The 20201-nt window shown below is 38.4% G+C and overlaps 1 protein-coding gene across 1 annotated transcript in view; it reads left to right on the plus strand.

The window, feature by feature from the left end:
• Positions 1-570: 570 nt before the first annotated feature.
• LOC102381116 (doublecortin domain-containing protein 1) overlaps positions 571-20201 on the plus strand; it is a gene marked incomplete at both ends in the record, with an annotated part of 48996 nt that continues 29365 nt past the window's right edge. Inside the window, 4 exons of the mRNA XM_025195687.1 lie at positions 571-664; positions 14656-14934; positions 17371-17527; positions 18033-18195. Coding sequence (XP_025051472.1) covers positions 571-664; positions 14656-14934; positions 17371-17527; positions 18033-18195 — 693 coding nt within the window. The remainder of the gene's footprint in view (positions 665-14655; positions 14935-17370; positions 17528-18032; positions 18196-20201) is intronic.

The raw sequence follows: 20201 nt of genomic DNA on the forward strand, positions 1-20201 counted from the left end.
TAGGAGGAAGGGAGTTGTGGCACGGTGAGGCCCGAGGAGACAGTGAGTGGCTAGAGAGACCCAGCCCAAAGGGGATAGTGCCCTTGACTGGCACATGCTGGGGCCAGGACCAGTGAGGGTCAAAAGGGCCGGGGGCCCACCGCGAGGGACGCCCAAGAGCCGGGGTCCTGGGGTCCTGACTGGCCTTGAGGTGGGCCAGGGCAAGAGGCCGAAGGTTCCGGGGGAACCACACCCGAGAGGGGAAGATAGCTTCGGGGGGGTGAGGTAGCCCAGTTGACAGCGGAGTGGCCGCCTGTGTAGTGAAGGTCATAGTGGGGTCGTGCATGGAAGATTCTGGGGCCCAGTGTGGGGCCGGTGAGGAAGAACACCATGATGCCATCTGCGAGGCTTGGGCTGCGGTATTAGGGGAGGTCGGAGCCGCAGAGCGCCCCTTGGCATCGGGGCAGTACGAAGGGCAGCCTCCCGCTTAGTTAACAACATAATTGAACTGATTATCATCAAAGGTGTGGTGGGCAAGATAAGCGGGTGGTTGCCCAGAGACAGAGGGCAGGCCGTGGAGATCAGCCTGAGGAGGCCCTCCATCACAGCAGGGCATACAAACTATATTAACCAAGAAGTCTGCAAGCAAATCTCTGTTGCCTTCTGATTCTTATCATTTGCCAAGGTAAGTTTTTTAACTTGCTATTTTTGGATAAGCTGCAAAAATATAATATTTTTGCATTGGCAGCTTTAGATTAAAAGAGGCAATTGTAAAAGATCATTTAATATTTTCACAGTAAAATTTACTACAAATTTTCTTTGATTTGTCTGAAAAGTTCCTTAGAACGCTGTGAATCTGCTAAAATGTTCTAGGTTTTGAGCAATCCAGCCTCTGAGTTTAAATAAATGTTTAATAGTTTCACAGTTTGCAAATCCTCACTGCTCTGGATCGATGATATTATCCCCACTTTACATATGGGGAGCTAAGGCAGAGAGAGTAAAATCAAAAGTATCCACCCCCTTTGGGTGCCCAATTTGAGATGCAAAAGACCATATTTTTCAGAGTTATTAAATGCATTAGATAGCATTTCTTATATTAAAGAGAAGCTGCCCTTGGCTTCAGTTGCATTTGTGGGTGCTCAGCATTTCTGAAAACCAGACTTCAGGATCTTAAGCTGGTCACCTAGAAAACACATTTAATGACCATGTTTAAAAAGTTTGGTTTAAGGGATTTATTTAACATTATGCAAGCGGAGGCATGAATAAAATGCAGTTCTCCAGAGCAGCATTCAATTGTCCGTATGCTGGGGCACTTCTTGAGCTTCCTGCAATCCCCTACCTCTTTCACTACTCACCTTCCAACTATTGCAACAAAGTAGTGCTGAGAGATAATCCATGTTCTGTTACACAGTGACAAATGGAATTAGTTACTGAATACAGAGTCATTCTTCCAAGTATCTAGATTCAGTGTGATTCCATCATGATTCCTGAATACCACATAGTTTCAGGAATAAACAAAGAAAAAAAATTGACTGGTGGAATGGAGCACCTGAAATTGTCTTAAAGATATCTGGAACAGGTTTAGACTCATGTTGGTGGCAATCCCTTATTCAAGGATGATCTCTACCACAGCTCATTGATAGGTCTTGAGGTGACTTAAGATTTTAGTCTTTGAACTACAGACCCATCCACAGAAAGTGCAGGTCTTTCTTCAGAGGAGGGGAGACCATAGGTCAGGATTTCCCTCATTTTCCTTCCTCTGCTCTCTCTTCTCTGCTTTGAGGGTGAGATCATTTATCTTGAAATGGGCAGCCACTTGGTTGAAGTTGTGGAGACATTGGAGTCAGTCAGCACCCAGCTTCTCCCAGGTCTTGATGTCAGTATCCATTTTCTTGAGGTATGCCTTCAATGTGTCCATGTAGCATTTCTTTTGGCCACTCTGATGAGGCTGTTACTGACCTGAGAGTAGAGCCCTTGTTTTGGGAGTCAGTAGTTGAGCAGCCACACACAGTGAATTTGGTGTTTGAGGATCACCAACTCAGTGCTGGTAACATTGGCTTCAGCAAGGATGCTGGTGTTTGTGTGGTGATCTTCCCATTTCATGTGGAGGATTTTCTGGATGCATTTTTGGTGATGCCTCTCCAGGCTCTTGAGATGATGATGGTAGGTCAAGCACATTTCATATCTGTAAAGGGGAGTGTGGATGATGGCTGCATTGTAGACTTGGATCTTGGTGTTTTTCTGGAGACAGCAATGAATAAAGACACACTGGAGCAATTTTCCAAACATGACACTTGCACACCGTATCCTGTGCTGGATCTCCTCATTAACGTTCACTATCTGAGAGAGGTGGGTACCAAGGTAGGGGAAGTGTTTGACTACCTCTAGGGTCTTTCCCTCAGTGATAATTTGGGAAGTGGGAGGGTCACATTCAGTGCCTGGGACAAGTTAATAGCTCACTTTAGTCTTCTCAATGTTGAGAGACAGGCCCAGAGTTCGATAGGCTTTTCCAAAAAGAACAAGCATGGCATGGAGGTTTTCCTCAACATGTGTAAGTATAGGGTTACCATATGTCCAGGTTTTCCCGAACATGTCCTCTTTTTTGGCCCCTTGTCCTTGTGTCCAGGTGGGTTTTTGAAATGCAAGCAAATGTCTGGGATTTTGCTTTGCCTCTGCTCCTCCCAGGCACAAGCTGCTTGGATGCTTCGGGCTGGGAGCAGCGGGCAAGGTGATTGGCTGTTAGGGGTCATGTGCTCTGCGTGCAAGACCTGGGGCACCAGCAGGGCTGTGGATCAGGAGTGAGGGGCACCAGCAGGGCTTTCCCTGCTTTGGAAAGAAGGACAGTACCTTTATAGCTTACACACACAGACTTATCTCCTTTCTTGAAGATAGTCATGATATTGGTGTTCCTCAGATACACAGGGATCTGCATAGGATAAATTTGTGGAGTTTCAGTACCAGTTCCTCACCACCAGCCTGGTAGATTTCAGCAGGGATGCTGTCCAGTAGCCTTGTTGTTCTTGGTTTCTTTGATGCCATGCCAGACTTCTAGGATAAGGAGGGTTGGCAAGGGATCCCTCTTCAAGGTATTGGGGGATGGATGCTATGGTAGTATCTGTCACAGTGGACTCATGGTTTAGAAGTGCCACAAAGGACTCTTTCCATCTAGCTTGAATAGATGTATTGTCTTTGAGGAGTGTTGGTCCATCTGTGATTGCAGGAAAGTAGAACTGTGGGAAACTGGGACATAGATGGTCTTTGTTGCCAGATGAGAGCTATGTCTCTCATATTTGTCAGTACAGAGATGGATCTCTTTAGCTTTGTCTTGCAACTACTGATTTTTTTGATTTCCTGAATCCTCCTTTGAGCTTCAGCTTTGAGGAGCTTATATGTATCCTTCTTCTGCTGAGATAAGGTGTCATCTTGCCAAGCAAAATGAGCCCTTCTTTTCCAGTCAAGGAAACTTTGGATCTCAGTGTCACTTTTATCGCATTGGTGTTGATGTGGGTATGGCATGTGCTGAATCCATTGGCTATATGGTGGCTTTCAACCCCTTTCAGAGTCCTCATGGTTGCCTTTATTTGTGTACTGAGGAGAGAGCTTTCTGTGGAGGCACTGTTGGAGAGTCTTACAGCCTTTGGGTCTTGAAGAGATTTGAGAGTCTTTCACATTGCTTTTGTCTGTTTGCTTTTTTCTGTGTTTCAGAGCAAGCTGCGTGTTCATAATGGATCTGACAAGACAGTGGTCCATCCAGCAGTCATTATGGTTTCCTCACATGATACTGACAGCCACTCAATCACAGGCTGTAACAATAATGTAGTTGAGGTGCTAGCACTTAGAGTAAGGGTATCTCCAGGGGCTCTTGTGTTTGTAACTCTGTCTGAAGATGGTGTTTGTGATGAGAAGACTCTGCTCTGTCCATTTGCTCAGGAGAAGGATGCCACTGGAGTTGGCTTTCCCAACTCCTTCCTTCCAAATGGTGCTGCTCCATAGTTCCAGGTCACATCTGACTAGTGTTTAAGCCACCAAGGAGAATATCTGATCTTCCTTGCAAGCGTTAGTCAATATGTGGTCAATGTTGGAGTAGAACTTTCTCTGACATCATTGCCACCTGTGAGTGGGCGAATGTTCCTAATGGGGTTTCCCTCTGGACTCTCCTGCCACGACTTCTATGGGAACAAAGAAAAAGAGGGTATCAGTGATCTTACAGGGTTAGGAAGCACTCCCGTCACACTGTGGTTAACTTTGAATAAGATGGCTTTATTCCTTTGTTAGAGATTAAAGGGCAACAATGGTCCCGCTAATTGCCTTATTAGTGGTGAGATTCCAAGTTACAGAAGAGAACTCAGTGCTCACAAGTCTTCACAATAACTTTTGTAACAGATATTGCCCTTCAGTAAACTACCTTTATAAATCAGCCGAGTTCCCCTTGTTTAATTGTACTCTCTCTCTAAGAGCGGTCCCGGCCTCTCCGCCGTCTCTCGCTGCCGCTTTTATCACCGGTGGAGTTTTTAGGAGCTCTTGGGCTTAGAGAAGCTCTTCCAGCACGCACATCTCCAAAGGGGGACCCTCTTCACTTGGGTACCCTTTGCCAGTCTGTCTCCTGGAGACCTGGTTTTCCCCACTCACCAGAGACACTGGGGTTCAACGGTACATAGCCTGTCTTAACTCAATCAGTCAAGTCATTCTGGGCACTGTATTTTGGGGGCCCTCCTACTCACGAACTGTCTCCCTGTCTTCCTGGTCCTTTGAGAGAGACTTCTCTTCGTACTTTGTCTTCTTGTGCCTGAAGGCAAACTGTGTATCCCCCATCACCACTTTTATGTCTGTCGTGGCATGCTAATCACCCTCTCTTGCCCTGGTGTGTAATTCCCTTCACCTGGTGGGGGCATTGTCAGGTCACTCTCACCTGACACTGCCTCAGTAACAGGGCTCCTGGCTGAGCCCCTGTTACACCAGCATCAAGCATTGGGGCATATACACTGATGATGGTGACATACTGTTTGTTGCTGAGCTTAAGATGGAGGGTCATAAAATGTTCATTTATGTTGCAGGTAACTCTGTAAATTGATTGAACTGATTCTTGATGGTGAAGTTGATACCATAAACACATTTGTCCTAGACCGGTTTCCCCTTCCAGAAGAAGGTGCAGCTTCTACCCTCTTCCCTCCGCTGATGCTCATCTGGTTGTCTTATCTTGCTCAGAGCTGCAATGTTGATGTTGTATCTTGTTAGTTCCCTGGAGACAGTGGCAGTTCTTCTTTCTGGTCATTCGTTGTCTTAATTATCCATCATGGAGCAAGTGTTCCATGTTGCAAAAATCATTGTCTTATGATGTTTTTGACCATAGAAATAGTGTTCTTGCAGGATATGGTTATCCAGCCAGGAACAGATAAGACGACGTAGGTTTAGGGTAACTTTTCTAGACCCTTCCCTATGTGGAGTGAGCAGAGGGGATCATGAATAAGACTGCTCATTATGATAGCATAACTGCCAAGACTGCTCAGTTATGATAGCAATTGCCAAATTCCACTGCTGTCTCAACACAGGTGCAAGTCAACCACCTGCATGAAAACTTGTGGCTGGAGACTGCCAAATTCACTAATTCTGTCTCTGTCACCACTCATCCATTACTGAAGGGCTTTTGGAAATTGGTACAGAAGAGTGTGTTGTTTCCTCAGGTAGAAAACTGTACATGACTTTGTTTAATGTGAGGAAGCTAGTGTGCAGAAACAGCAACTACACAATCCTGACATGGTGGAGATCTTGAGCCCTGAGGCAAGAGGGATCCCAACACAACAGGAGACCTCCATCTTGTTGCAGTCTTCTTTCATCTTTACAGCCATTGAAATCCTGACGTCTTTTTCCACCTAATCTGTCATTGAGAACTTTGGGTTTGGTCCATGGTTTGTTTGGAAGCTTCCCTCAGACCTGTTCACTATGGGTGACCCTGCCAGGAGTGTGAGACTCTGGGTGACATAGCTATGGGGATCTTTGGGACACACAAGACTCTCTACCACTACAAGATTTTGGTCCATGGAAAGAGGCTTAAATTGTATTTTGTTGTTTATTTGCAAGCAATGAGGCTGGTGAAAAGTGTGAGACTTAAGACTCTGTTCCATAGTTTAATGAGCAAATGGGTGTGGAACCCTAGAGATGCAGTGCAGGCAGCATGGAGCCCCAGGGAGGTGTTGCAGGCAGCACAGAGCCCTAGGGTGGCAGCATGGTAGAACTAGCATGCAGCTCCCATCTGGTGGCACGGGGCCTGATCTTGTGGTGAGGAGTGGAGGGAGGCAGCACAGAGGCCAATCTAGCACCAGGCTGAGTGGATGTGGTGTAAGGCTAAATTCTGGCATGTGGGGTCCTATTTGACCCATGGAGAGTCCCTGTTCCAGTCATCTGGCCCACTACATCAGAAGGTTGAGCAGTCCTGATCTAGACCTTAGCAAAGCTTTTGATATATTGCCTCATTGGAATGTTGTGGGACACCATATCAAAACCTTTCTAAAATCGAGGTATATCATGTCCACTGCTCTTCCCGTATCCACAGAGCCCGTAATTTCATCATAGAAGTCACTGAGGTTGGTCTGACTTGCCCTTGGTGAATCCATTTTGATTGTTCCTAATCAACTTTTTCTCCTCCAAGTGCTTAGAAATGGTTTGCTTGAGGACTTGGTCCATGCTTTTTTCTGGGACTGAGGTGAGAGTAACTAGTCTGTAGTTCCCTGGATCCTCCTTCTTCCCTTTCCTAAAGATGGGCACTATATTTGTCCTTTACCAGTCACCTGGGACTACCCCTGATCACCATGAATTTTCAGAGATGATGGCCAGTGGCTCTGCAAACACATTGGCCAACTCCCTCAACGCCTTTGGGTGCACCACATCTAGCCTTGTGGACTTGTACTCTTCTAGCTTTTCTAAATAGTCCCTAACCTATTCTTTTGCCACTGTTGGCTGCTTACCTTCTCCTCAAACTATGCTGCCAGGTGTAGTAGTCCTGGAGCTGACCTTGCCTGGGAAGACTGAGATCAGGAAGTCATTGAGTACTTCAGCCTTTTCCACATCATCTGTCACTAGGTTGCCTCCCCCATTTAATAAATGTCCACACTTTCCCTGGTCTTCCTCTTGTTGCAGACATACTTGTAGAAACCCTTCTTCTTATCCTTCACATCCCTTGCTAGCTGCAACTCTGGCTGCACTTTGACCTTCTTTTTCATCCCTGTATGCCTGAGCAATACTCTTATAATCCTCTCTAGTTGTTTGTCCAAGTTTCCACTTCTTGTAAGCTTCCTTTTTGTTTTTTACCTCACTGAAGAATTCCCTGCTAAGCCAAGCTGGTCTTCTGCCATACTTGCTAGTCTTCTTGCGCATCAGGATTGTTTCTTCCTGCACCCTTAGTAAGGTTTCTTTAAAGTACAGCCAGCTCTCCTGGACTCCTTTCTCCATCACACTGGTCTCTCAAGGGATCCTGCCCATCAGTTCCTTGAGTATGCCATAGTCTGTTTTTCTGAAGGCCAGGGTCCGTCCTCTGCTCTTTTCCTTCCTTCTTTTCCTGAGGATCCTCAACTTAACTATCTCATGGTTGCTGCTGCCCAAGTTGTCACCCACTACTACATTCCCTACCAAATCTTCCCTATTTGTCAGGTCAAGAAGAGCACAGCCTCTAGTTGGCCTCTCCAACACTTGCTCCAGGCCTCAACATTCTCCAAAACTTCCCAGATTATAATGATCCTTTCATATTGATTGGTAAGACCTCATTTTGAATACTGGGGGCAGTTCTGGTTACCAGTATTAAAAGAAAGGATAAACTTAAACTGGAGTGGCCATTAAGAGGATGAAGGGGATGGAGATCTTTTCTCAAGAGAGAAGATCAAAGGAGTATGGCTTGTTTAGCTTATCAAAATGGATATTAAGAAGGCACGTGATCTATCTGGACAAGTACATAGAAGGTAAACTAGGAAAGGTGAAGAGCTTTTTTGGCTAAAAAAACAATGTGGCACAAAGGTGACTACAAGCTAGCTACTGGTATTTTTAGAATAGTAATGAGAAGAAACATTCTAATGATATATCAGGAGTTTTGAAATAGCATTCCAAGCAAAATGGTGAGGGCACGAAACCTGCATCAATTTTAAGATTGAACTGGCTTAGTTTATGGAAGAAATGGAATGATAGGACGGGGAATTCTACCACACCAATCAGTGAGTGCGGAGGGTTATATTTGTGGTTCCCCAAGTTGCAGTATAAAGGTATGGAGAGTATCTGGTGCATCATGGCTTTTGCTGATCACCAGTTGTAGCCAGGAAGGAACTTTGTTTTACTGTTCATGTTTGTTTCTGGGTTCATTTTTGTTTTTGTTTTTTGTTTTCATTTTTGTTTTGCTTTTTCCACTTCCTCTGAGGCATTGGGATATTGGCCATAGCTAAAACTGAAGATTTTTTTGACTGGACTGGTGTTCCTGCTGGTACCAGAAAGCCAAATGCTCCTGGCTAGACTGTCTTGTTATTCCATTTAGCGTTGTAATGCCAAATTTGGGGTCAGGAAAGAATGTTTCCCTTAGGCCAGATTAACAGTGACTATGGGAGGTTTTGTCTTCCTCCGTAGTTTAGGGCTCTCCCTTTTCCTCGGATCTGTGGAGCATAGTAATTAGTTCCCTGTTATTGCTATGGTAGGACATTGGCAATGCCCTTGTCTCCCTTGATTTTACCTTTGATATATTACAAAGTGATCTTAGTGATTCATACACTATTGTTATATTTGTGGGTGAGGATTTGACAAGGTGATTCTGGGGAATCCTTTGGCTAACAAGAACAGAGTATTGGGCTAGGTGGGCCAAGAGGCCTCTTTCAGTTTTATAGTCCTGTTTTCCTAAAGAATTAGGAAGCAAGATGTGAACTACAGAAATAACAGAATCAAAGGCTGAAAAGTATTTGAGAGTGGGGAACAGGGGAGCATGCAGAGGAGAGAGAAGATAATTTTGTAATAAAAATCATATTCGGATAAAGATCTAGAACTAAAAGGTCTGGAAGGACTTAAAGATCCAGAATTAACCTGTGATAAGGCAACCTGAATTATTCAAATGGTAAAGATATTTTTGAAAGTAGTACCGTGCTTTGCCATGATTAAGAATCCAAAACACCACCAGAATAGATAGAAAGGTACACGGAGCTCAAAGTCAGAATAAAGAAAGAACAGTGTATGAAACTGCATACCATCAAGCATAGATCAAAACCTGTCCTTTAGGCAGGAAACGATGCAGGAATTGCAGTGGCTTACATCACTTTTAACAAGAGTTTGAAAGCACCTTCAGAGTGGACAGCTTGCAAAAGAGGACAGTGGTACACCACTAGTTCAAATGAATATCACGGAAGTAATGGGCAGAGTACAGAATAGAGTGGAATGGGCTCAGCCACCCCAACATTCATCCTCTATAAATACCCCCCTTGTCATACAGAAAAGTCTGAGAGAGGAGCTGGTCTGCTTCATTTTTTGCAGAATAACAGATTGAGGAGTATGAAAAAGGATCTCTTCAACTCTTCTATGAAACAAGTATAGTGAGAACAATGCAGTGCTGACTCCAAGTTAAGGTTTAGAGCAGGTGACAAATGAGGTCATTGTTCCTGACAGCACAACTGCTCATCTTGACCTACCATCCCGTGACTAGCCACCTAGGCTAGTCAAATTCAGTGTGAGGCCTGCAGTAAGGACTAACTCTCCACCCACTCCCTGTTACTCATCCCTGGAATTTACTCTCTGATCTCCCAGTGTCTGGACTCGATTTGTCCCTGGACTTTGCTCCTGGATTGCCCTCTTGGCTTCCTGACCCAGTTTGACCTCAGATTCCACTTACCTACCCAAGACCTAGTCAGTGCCTTGATCGCTGAGTGTCTCCAGACCTGTCCACCTTTGTCCTGGCATAACAGGTAGTCTCCTAAATGTGTTAAAGAAAGACAACTGAAGCCTAATTAAACCATGTTCTTTGTGACTTATCTTTTTTTTTTCACTAGGGACAAATATACAGGTACATGATAAAACAATACCTAACTAAAGCAATAACTATTAAATGAGGATAAAACTGCCTTTCCACTTAAAACAATAACAAAGCTACTGTTGAATTAAATAATGCCAGAATTTGTTTTGGATATATAATGTTTGCTGTAACTTTCTTATGCATCGTAGTTGGACTTGGCATTATAACAGCAGTGGTATGATGATGTTATGACAAGTCTATTTCAGTAAAGGTATCAGAACAGATTGCAATGAAACCATGTCTATAGAATCAATGGGGAAGATGTTCTTCTGCCACAGGATCAAAATGATATAGGATTAAGCAAATGGCATGCTCTACCATTTAAAAAATTATATCATGCAGTTATTTGGTGACAAACAAAGTAATATTAGTACTTTTCAGTATAAAACATAAATATGATCCATGGAGGAAAACACTGTAATAATACAAACTAAGTATGAATAGATATTAGCTTTGTGCAGCCATTCCATTGCAGTTAGGGCCAATATATTCATTTTTCCATTGTTTAATGAAGATATATATGTAGAGAGATATACAAGCTAGTTTTGTATATAGAGTGTAGTGGTTGTAGTTAGTCCAACAAGTTTAATTACTATTAAAATAATAGTAAGATAAAGATAAGTTTAAATATAAGAATATTAAAATAAATCATTATATGTCTTGAGCTTGGTTTTAACTATTCTAAGGATATAAAGCAAGAAATACATGCTTGTCAAATATACAGTATAAATAAATAATTTAGGTGAAAATGAATGACTAGATATAACAAAGAGACAACCACATAATGAAGGGCTAAAGAGTGGTTGTTACATTTGATGTACTTCATTGTATATTGTAAGTAATTGCTATCCATAAAAATTCTATGGCTTCTGTATAAGAAAAAGAGACAATCTGACAGGCAACACTGGTACTAAGCGACAGCAAGTACAAATCCTTGGCAACTGTCATTATCCTGCTGTTGAATTCACATCCAAAACTGTGTGATAACTTCGACCTGCATACTTGTTATTGAACTAGGGTCTGTCAAAGTAGCCGCATTTTCCACTTATGAATAGAATTGTTAGCCTCATGCAGATGAATGTCTTAGAAAACAGAAAACTGAGTGGGTTGCTTTATTTAGTTAAATACTATTATTTTGTACTTAAAAATATATTGAAATATGTTCTGGTTAATTATTAATGAGTAATTTGAACATCCAATTTGAGGGACATTAAAGTAAAATAAAAACTTTTATATTAATTATAAATAAATCAAATTATATGATTAAGAACTTAAAGTAATTTATTTTTATATTAATTACAAATAGCACTCCTGAAACAGCAATACAGTCTCTCAAAATTCTAGAATTGCTAGTAAATAGACATTAAAGATTTTAGTATTTATTATTAGACGCTCGCGCGCTCTCTCTCTCTCTCTCTCTCTCTCTCTCTCTCTCTCTCTCTCTCTCTCTCTCTCTCTCTGTGTGTGTGTTTGTTCTACTGTTAGAATTCTTGGATGCCTTTTTTCCGCCATCTTTTACTCAACTGTGCAAGTCCTATGCAGGCCATTTCCTTCTGCCACAAATATAGAATTACAAAATTTTGGCTCTATTGCACAGCTGGCAAAACTCCCATTGATTTGAATAGGAATTTTACTGTAATAGGAGTGCAGAATCAAGCATTTTACCATGGCTACTTAATGTCACTTCACAGACCCTGGGACACGTTTTTATAAGAATAGTGTAGCTCTTCACCACAGTCTGAGCTCTTTACCCCATGATATATATATTTTCGTCCGAGAGCTGGGTACCATAGCTGCATCTAACTCACCATTTTCTTAAAATTTCCTACTATTGCAATATACAGGTGTATGTTTACTGATGGTAACAGCTATGGAACTTAGTGTAGACTAAGTGTTAGCACGTTAACCAAAAATTAACTTAGTACTATAAGCTGTTGCAACCTATGTATGCTAGTTCTCTTTCACTTTATGTCCACTGATGAATCTGCATAAATGATGATGAGCAATTTTAAGAAAATGCTACAGAAGAGCTATGGAGTCCAAATGTTAGTTCTATACTAATTTCTTTTCATGGTGTATTTTACCAGTAGAAGGCTTATTAACTACTCTGTGTTGAAAAATATTTCTAAGAATTCACTAGTGATAAATATTGAGTGTGAGCCCCTTAAATGACTGACTTCTGAGTTAACTTTTCCAAGTTTAATATTGACAGAACATTTAATATTCTGAAAACAATAATTGAATCTAGAGTAAAGACTAATACAAAATATTTTTTGATAAATATTTGGGATTGAATAGATTTCATAATAAAAAGAGTGTTATGGTTGTATAGCCATTCTTCCACTTCCCAATAGATTTCAATAGTCATGGGACTTTGGATGTTACCTTACAAAGCACTTAAACGTGTTAAAATCCTTTTTGTCTTTTTAATCAGAAATTAAAAGACATGCCAGCATGTTTATAGGTTTAATGATAAATACATTTTTCATTGATTTAATTCAAATCCTTAACATTCATTTAATCATAGTATTTTGGCATATGGTATATGGATTGCTATGATAAATGTAAAGCAAACCATGCAAAAAATATCTTGTAATTCAATGGTGTGACATCACCTGGCTCTTGTAATTCATGGGAACAATGTTAACCTCATGAATTATGAAAAGCTGCAAGTTAGACTGAGGAGTTGACTTTGTCATATTCTTCTGTTGCTTCTGCTGATCTTTGATGTTGCTGCAACTCCACAGTAACTGTTATTGAGAATAAATGCCCTCAAATTGTCAGAAAGGATAAAAATAAATTGTGAGATCTAGATCAATATTAATTCCAGTCGTTCAGTCTGTGATTTCATTTCATTCTGTGACATAAGGTAATATTAGCCTCAAATTTATAGTTTTTCATTTATTTATTTCTATTGTTTTGCTTTTTATTTTTTCGACATGATTACTGTTGTTTTTTGTTATAAGTGCATTTATTGTATATTTTAAGTAAATCAAGAAAGGCCCAACTAATATAGAGTAAAAGTGTGCTGGCTGCCTTAGTCTCACCAATCCTTACCTGGAACACTTACCTGCAATACCAATTCTAGACTTTTTTTTTTTTTTTTACACAAAGATTTTTTGAGCTAAATTCTATAATATTTTTGTAACATGTACAAGTGGGTGCTCAGATAAAACTGTTACAGTCTAGTTTCATTTATGTCCTGAGTGAGGACTTGAATCAGATCTCCAAGTTTAGAGTTAACTTCAGGAAGAAAGGGGGACAGAACCACTATCTGTACTATTTAAAAAGATACAGGGAAGATATGATTATCTTTAATAAGATGCTATCAGATTCAAATTATTTTGAAATAAATGTCTCCATTTTTGGTTAGAGGCAGGATTTGTTTGGTAAATATATTTTATTGAACCAACCTATATAGTTAGAGAGAGAGACAAGGATTTGGGTGCAAAATGCTCTTCCTCAGTTTTATTTTAGGGTGAAGTTATGCATTACCCTTAGCCCATATTAAGGGCATTTAAAATGCAAGTGTCCACATGTTAAAGTTGGTTAATTTGTGCTAAGTGCCCTCTGACTGTCTCAAAATTACACCATTTCAGACAAGGTTTAACTCTTGGCCGTGCTTGTTAGTTCATATTAAGATGACTTCAGTCTGTGCCACAGAGATAAAATAAGCATGTACCACTCCCAGTCCCCTCAACCCACATCCAGAGCTGGGATAGGGCACAGGTGTCCTGGCTTCTAGCCACGCCCCTGCTCACCAGAGGAAGTAGAGTTGTGCAGACAAGAAATGGCGTTAAGCCTTAATGTGCAGCTGCTCACCGCACGTTCAGACTGTAGCACCACTTAACATTTCACAGATTTAGTATGGTCTAAGGGTAACAGGTAACTTCACTCCTAAATCAGATTTTTGAAAGCAGACCACCTGTGAACAATCATACTTTAAAATTTTTATTTACATTTTATTTTCCACCTTGCCAGTATTTATAAAAATGCAAAATTAAACAATGAAAATAGTTTTGTCCTTTTTCCTTCTGTTTATGATAAGTTTCATTTTTCTAGCCCGGTTCTGCAATGTTTGAATCTCATACCTTGCAGTTCATTGTTTTAAAATTTAACTGTTGGATTATTTTCAGCCGGGGGGGATTTTTCCATCTAGATTTTTACAAAACCAATGGTTGGGACTTTAAAAGTGAATGAGGTGCCCAATTTTCACTGTAATACTGACCAGTTTATTTAGGCTCCTTTGCAAATCCCAGCTTTCATTTAATGAAATCTCAGTTTACTTTTTTACACGAGTGGATTATTATTTTTTATTAATATCTAAAGTAAGTTGCAGAGAACAAAGGCTCTGTGTTAACTTTAAAATAGTCTGAAAGCACACTTGGATTTTTTTCCTCTTTGAGGTTTGTCTTGGATTCCTTTCAAAATCAACTATTTAGTATGGCTAAATTTTAATGCCTTAATCATTTGGTATCTTTCCCTTTTCACTTTGAAACATATATTGAATATAACTAATGAGTTCCCTCATTCTTGTTTCTTATCAGTTTCTCCTGGTTTGTTACAAATCCAAGTATGAGTGAAACTTAACCATAGGCCAGCATAAAAGGATATCATTTTATCTATTTTCTCTATATTTTTTCTTTCAGAAAATGTATCTCCTCCTATGCAAAAAAGTTAGTTAAAAATACAGAGAGAAAACAAAAGTGTACACAGTTTCTATTTGGCCCTAACATTCATCCTCAATCGGCATTGGTATCAAGAAGGTCAGGACATCAAGATTGTTCTAAACATCAAACAAAATCAGTTCAGAGCCATGATGGAAAACCAGACCTAGACAGCTACAAATCAAACAGTACAAACAATTTCCTCCTTATATCACCATCCAAGAGAAACAGACCTGTCAGTGCTCCCACAGGTCAGTTAAGGTAATCAAAGCTCTTCTGTGTTGCTTTTAACTGTGGTGGTTTATGCTCTGTCCGCTTTCAACAAAACTCATAATGATAATTCAATGGACATTTTTAAACATAAAAATAAAAGACACTGATGATTTTATTAGTAAGATTTGTTGCACCTAATAATTTCCAGGCCTGGAATTTTTTTAAAACTGCATACTTTAAATCAAATAATTATGAAACGGAATTACCAGAATCTCCCTCTTTGAAAGATGTAAAACAAAATAAGTACCCCAGCTTGCCACTGCAGCTTACAATGCACTTAATATTAGGTCTCATAATATCCTTCAGGGATTTTTTTTGCCCTTAGTAATTAAACAGCTCCCCAACATGTACCCTGGGATAAATTACCCTTGTGTGTTGTAATGAAAAGTTCTGGGAAAGCAGGTGACTTTATTGACGTATGCTGTGAAGCTCACCAAATCCAGGTGCTAGGGAACCAATGTTCCAAAGTCAAGATCCCTCACCAAAAGCACCTCATCTAGGGACAGAAGTTGCGCACAGACTGGTATAAGTGATCAGAAACTGGTTCAAATCTGTAACACAGCAGAAGTTCAGTGCACTTAAAGTGCTTTTAAAATGGCCAAAACTAGTTTAAGATAAACTTGGATGGATGTAGTATGAGACTTAACTGATTTAGGTTAAATCAGTCTATTGAACTTCTGTCTCAGACCCCTGTCACTAGCACCTTCTGTTTTCATGAGGCAAGTTAGTGTTGAATGGCATAGAAAATTCCATAGGGAACAGGCATGATCTCAGTTAGGCAGGATTAAAACTATTTAGGTTTTTATAATCAAAATTGTATTTGTAAGTGTCTTTACAAGTATAGTAATAATAACTTTTTAAAATTGAAACAGAATTGTATATGTTGAAGTAAATGATTGCTTCTCCTTGCCCTAAGTATAAACATTTTTTAAGTCTGAAATCAGATAAGAAAGGTCGAAGTTAATCCATAGTTCAACTCCACTAGGATTTTATATATACAATCTGCAATATTTAAAGTAAAAATGGCAAGGGGAAAAATATCAGCAGTGCTTTATTTGATAAATGTAAATATTAAGATAAATATGGCCAGTTAATATCGTATGTGTGTATATTTTTACAGTGCTTTCATGCAAAAAAACTATAAACTGTAATAACTCCTTGCAAAGGGCCAGATTCTGAATTCCTTATGCATATGGATGAGCAGTTGTACACGTAAGCTGTCCCCTTGACTTTAATGAGATGCCTTGTTTTAGGACTGGCTTACCAAAGAAAATAAAGGATCAGACATCTCTCCAAATAAAGTCCCTGAATTATTAATTCAATTGCAGTTCAAGGAACCTGAAAATTGTAAAATATTTGTACAGTAAGGTTAAATATATAAAGTACATGTTGCTTAAGGGACCAAGCACGTGTCCAAGAAAATAGAGGGAAAGATTCCCATTGACGGGAGTAAGAGTTGAATCAAATGCTTAGGCCTAATGCCCACACCGAGTTCTTTTATGGGTTGATCTCTGTATCTGCAGTGAGCTCAGTATAGGCTAAGGCCATTATCTTAAAAATGTTTGCAATAAAACATATAGTCTTGCTATAATTATGCAGTGAGCATGTATTTGTTTTCTAAGAACAAGCTTCTAGTAGCCCTGCAGAGGAGTTGCTTGTGGGTTTAACTATTTTAAAAAAATACTGAGAATATTTTTTTCCTCATTAAATGTTAGTGAATTGTACTTTATTCTACTAATTGCTGTGAATATATTTTGTATTCTGAAGAACAGAAACAATGACATTAAACCTCATTCTGCGGACTTTATACAGACATCATTTCCATCAAAGTGAATGGCAATTTTGCCTGAGTAATGACTGCAGCATCAGTTTTTACTTTGTCAACTAAAAGCAAAGCATTAACTTATATGTAATTATAAAGCAATTCTTTTGGGCACTGAAAATACTGAAATGTTATTAATTTTTTTTAGAATAATGATGGTGTTTATAAAATGTAGTTAAATCTGGATGGAACTGGTGAATCATTTAAAATTAAGGGTATCCTCTTTTTTTGCAAAGGCCATAATAAAAAAAGCTCTGAAGCTGCTACATAAACAGCTTTACAATTGAATTATTCAAATGGCCTTCGAGTGTGCCCTTTTACAAATAAGATGTGCTAAATATAAAAAATGATCTACATTTATGAAAGTTATAATTCTAAATATTTTAGATTCAAAGGAATCTAATTTTGTTATGTATCTGTTTTAAAACTTGAGTATTTGAAATTAAATATGTATAATTTGGAGAAACATTGAAGAGTTGTATTAGAAATACAATTTTTAAATAACTATCCAAAACAAAATCCATAGTAATAGTTGCTGTAAACAAAACACACAAATAAAACATTTTTCTGATTTTAAGTTAAATGGGTTTTGTTTGCAACAGATATACAAAATTCTCTTCCTCAAGACTCCAGGAAGCCCAGAAGAGATCAGCAGTGTCCAAAGTTATTAAACAGCAACCAAGGGTAATCAAAGTAACAGCTTATAAGAATGGCACAAGGAGTGACTTTACTAGAGTTGCTGTACCATCCATTAAACTGGTAATTATTAATACAAAGTTTTGTGTATGCATTAACTTGACTTATAGTTTGTACTTTATAACTAAGATAAAGAAAGGAATGATTTTTTTTTATTTAAAATTAGCAAATATTAACATTCTTCTTTGTAGTATGTGTATATTATATAGAAAATCGTGGAACAGTTAAGAACTTTAAAGTTACAGAGCACTGCAGAGTATTGAACATTGAGTTTATGCATAACATTGTAGTATTACGTGAGAATAAAAATCTAGATTATAATAATAACATTTAAAAATCTTTGTAATTTTGTGTGTTTTCTGTTATGTTTTCATTAGTCTGCTATCTGATAAGTGCCAACAAAGAATGCAAAAATACTGAGTTACTTATAATGCAATTAGCATGGTTGCTAAGTCATTTAAGAGTGGATTTCTAATTTCCAGTTTTGCTTTTCTGGCTATATAGTCATCATAACACAGATATATTTTTCTGTTGTAATCAATATTCCTTACCTCTTGCATTCATTTAGCTGCTGGAGGAGTGCACTGAAAAGCTGAATCTGAACATGGCTGCACGACGAGTGTTCTTGGCAGACGGCACTGAAGCACTAGAACCTAAAGACATACCCCATGATGCCGACGTTTATATTTCAACTGGAAAGCCCTTTTTAGATCCATTCAAAAAAATTAAAGGTAAAAGAAAAACAAACAGTAAATGGCTTAAGGGGTGCAATTAAAAATGATTTTCATCCTGTCTTTTTTGCATGGTTTAACAAAACTAATGTTTACTCATTTACAGCTCAGTAAGAGGATAATGTGCTTAATGAAAGAAAAATCTACTGACAGCCACGTTTATTGCCCTTCATTAGCACTGGTGCTTAATTTAATATAGATCTGAATAGACATTAGGGAGCCTGCAGGAGGTTAAATGGTGAAAATATAATAAATTAAATCAGAGATTATTGAATTTACTGTTTAGTTTCAGTGACACCTAATAGACACAATTCATTAGGCTTATTACACTAGAAAGAAAAAGTTCAGAGTTTAAGATTGCATTTATTAATTTAGACATTTGACCTTTATAAAGATATCATTACAATAATTACTAGAAATTTTATAAAGTAATGTGGAATATTTAACTCGGCATGTTTTAAAATTGTACAGTACAATGAACATTAAACCTTTTTCCCCCTATCTCACCCCTTTCCCAGTATGGTTACCAGCTGACATTTTTCTAGAGGAAAATATTACTGTTTCTGACTCGCTTGCTTTTGAAATTGGCTTTTATATTTAATTCTTAGTCATATTTTAAGTTGATGTATTCTAATATAGTTGTACAACCAATTTTTAAAAAGCTTTTCAGAGAATGAATTTAAATTGTGTTCTGCCTCAGTCAAAATATATACTAAATATTTTCTTTTAAATGATCAGTACAGCTGGTACTTATGATAAATACCTAATAATTTCATATGTGAAAAATGTAGCTGGCTAATGTACTGCCAGTATTAGATGGCTGATTAAAACTTTTATTTTTTTTAAATCAACGTATATTGTAGGTATACCATTATAATATGAAAATATACCTTGATTTGGATCATATATGCTACATTATATTTATATTTGGGATAGGTTTGAGGTACTAAAAGAGCAATGGAATACATTTTAAGAAAGACCTTGGGGTAAGAAAATGAATAAAGCATTCAGCTGATGTGTATGCTTTATTTTTTTTTTTTTTTTTTTTTTTTTTTGCACTAATGGACCTTTTTTTAGTTTTTTCTTATGTTGTTAGTTACGCTTTCCTTCATTTTTTTTTTAAAAGCCCCTTTAGTTTATTTTTCCAAATATGATTTAAGTGCCTCTTATTATGAAAGTGGAGATAATAGCATAACTGTTTGTAGTACTAAATGTTTTTATTCCTGAACTCAAGAAAAAATTCAGAACAACTTTGCTTATTCTTTTCATACAGAAAGTAATTGCTTTAATATAAAGTCCATGTAGAAGTGAAGAGTAATGATGAGTACTATATAAATGTCTCTGAATACATAAATAACATTGACCAGTAGTCTTTGATATGATTTATGTGCTAAAATAGGCCTTTCATTTACATAGCTATGGTGTTATTCATGAGTGATGAAAGTGTTTAGATTTTACTCCACCAATTAATCCAGATCCTATAAATACATTCATCTCAAGCTCCCATAAACATTTCACAAATTATATTTATGATAATAAGTAATCTCTATCTCCTGTATCATCTGTTATGCATATGATATGGTTTTAAAGATAATATGAAAATCACCCTGCCTATGATCTAGAAGAGTCAGTGACTACTTTTTATTTAATTAACAGCCTATATAGTCAATAAGACAGATAAAGATCTTTGTATTTTTCTAGTATGTGTGTGTTGCCCAGTCAGACTAACATACTTAAGGATATATTAGAGAGGCTTTGACTGCTTCATTAAATACAACTACATTTAATAAATATCTCTGTCTCATTTCTTTGAAGACACTGAAATAAAGCAAATGTTACAGTATTTTTATATGGCCATGACTTGCTATAAAATCTTCTGAGCATTTTCACTTTTATTATAGTTTTTCTATGCACATGACTGGGTATTAGAGTGGATTTTCAAATTCATTAAGCAATTCTTTTCTCTCTCCCCCCTCCCTCTTTCAAGCCAAGTTCAAAACAAACTT

Source organism: Alligator sinensis, unplaced genomic scaffold (assembly GCF_000455745.1).
Source record: "Alligator sinensis unplaced genomic scaffold, ASM45574v1 scaffold439_2, whole genome shotgun sequence".
NCBI lineage: Eukaryota > Metazoa > Chordata > Crocodylia > Alligatoridae > Alligator > Alligator sinensis.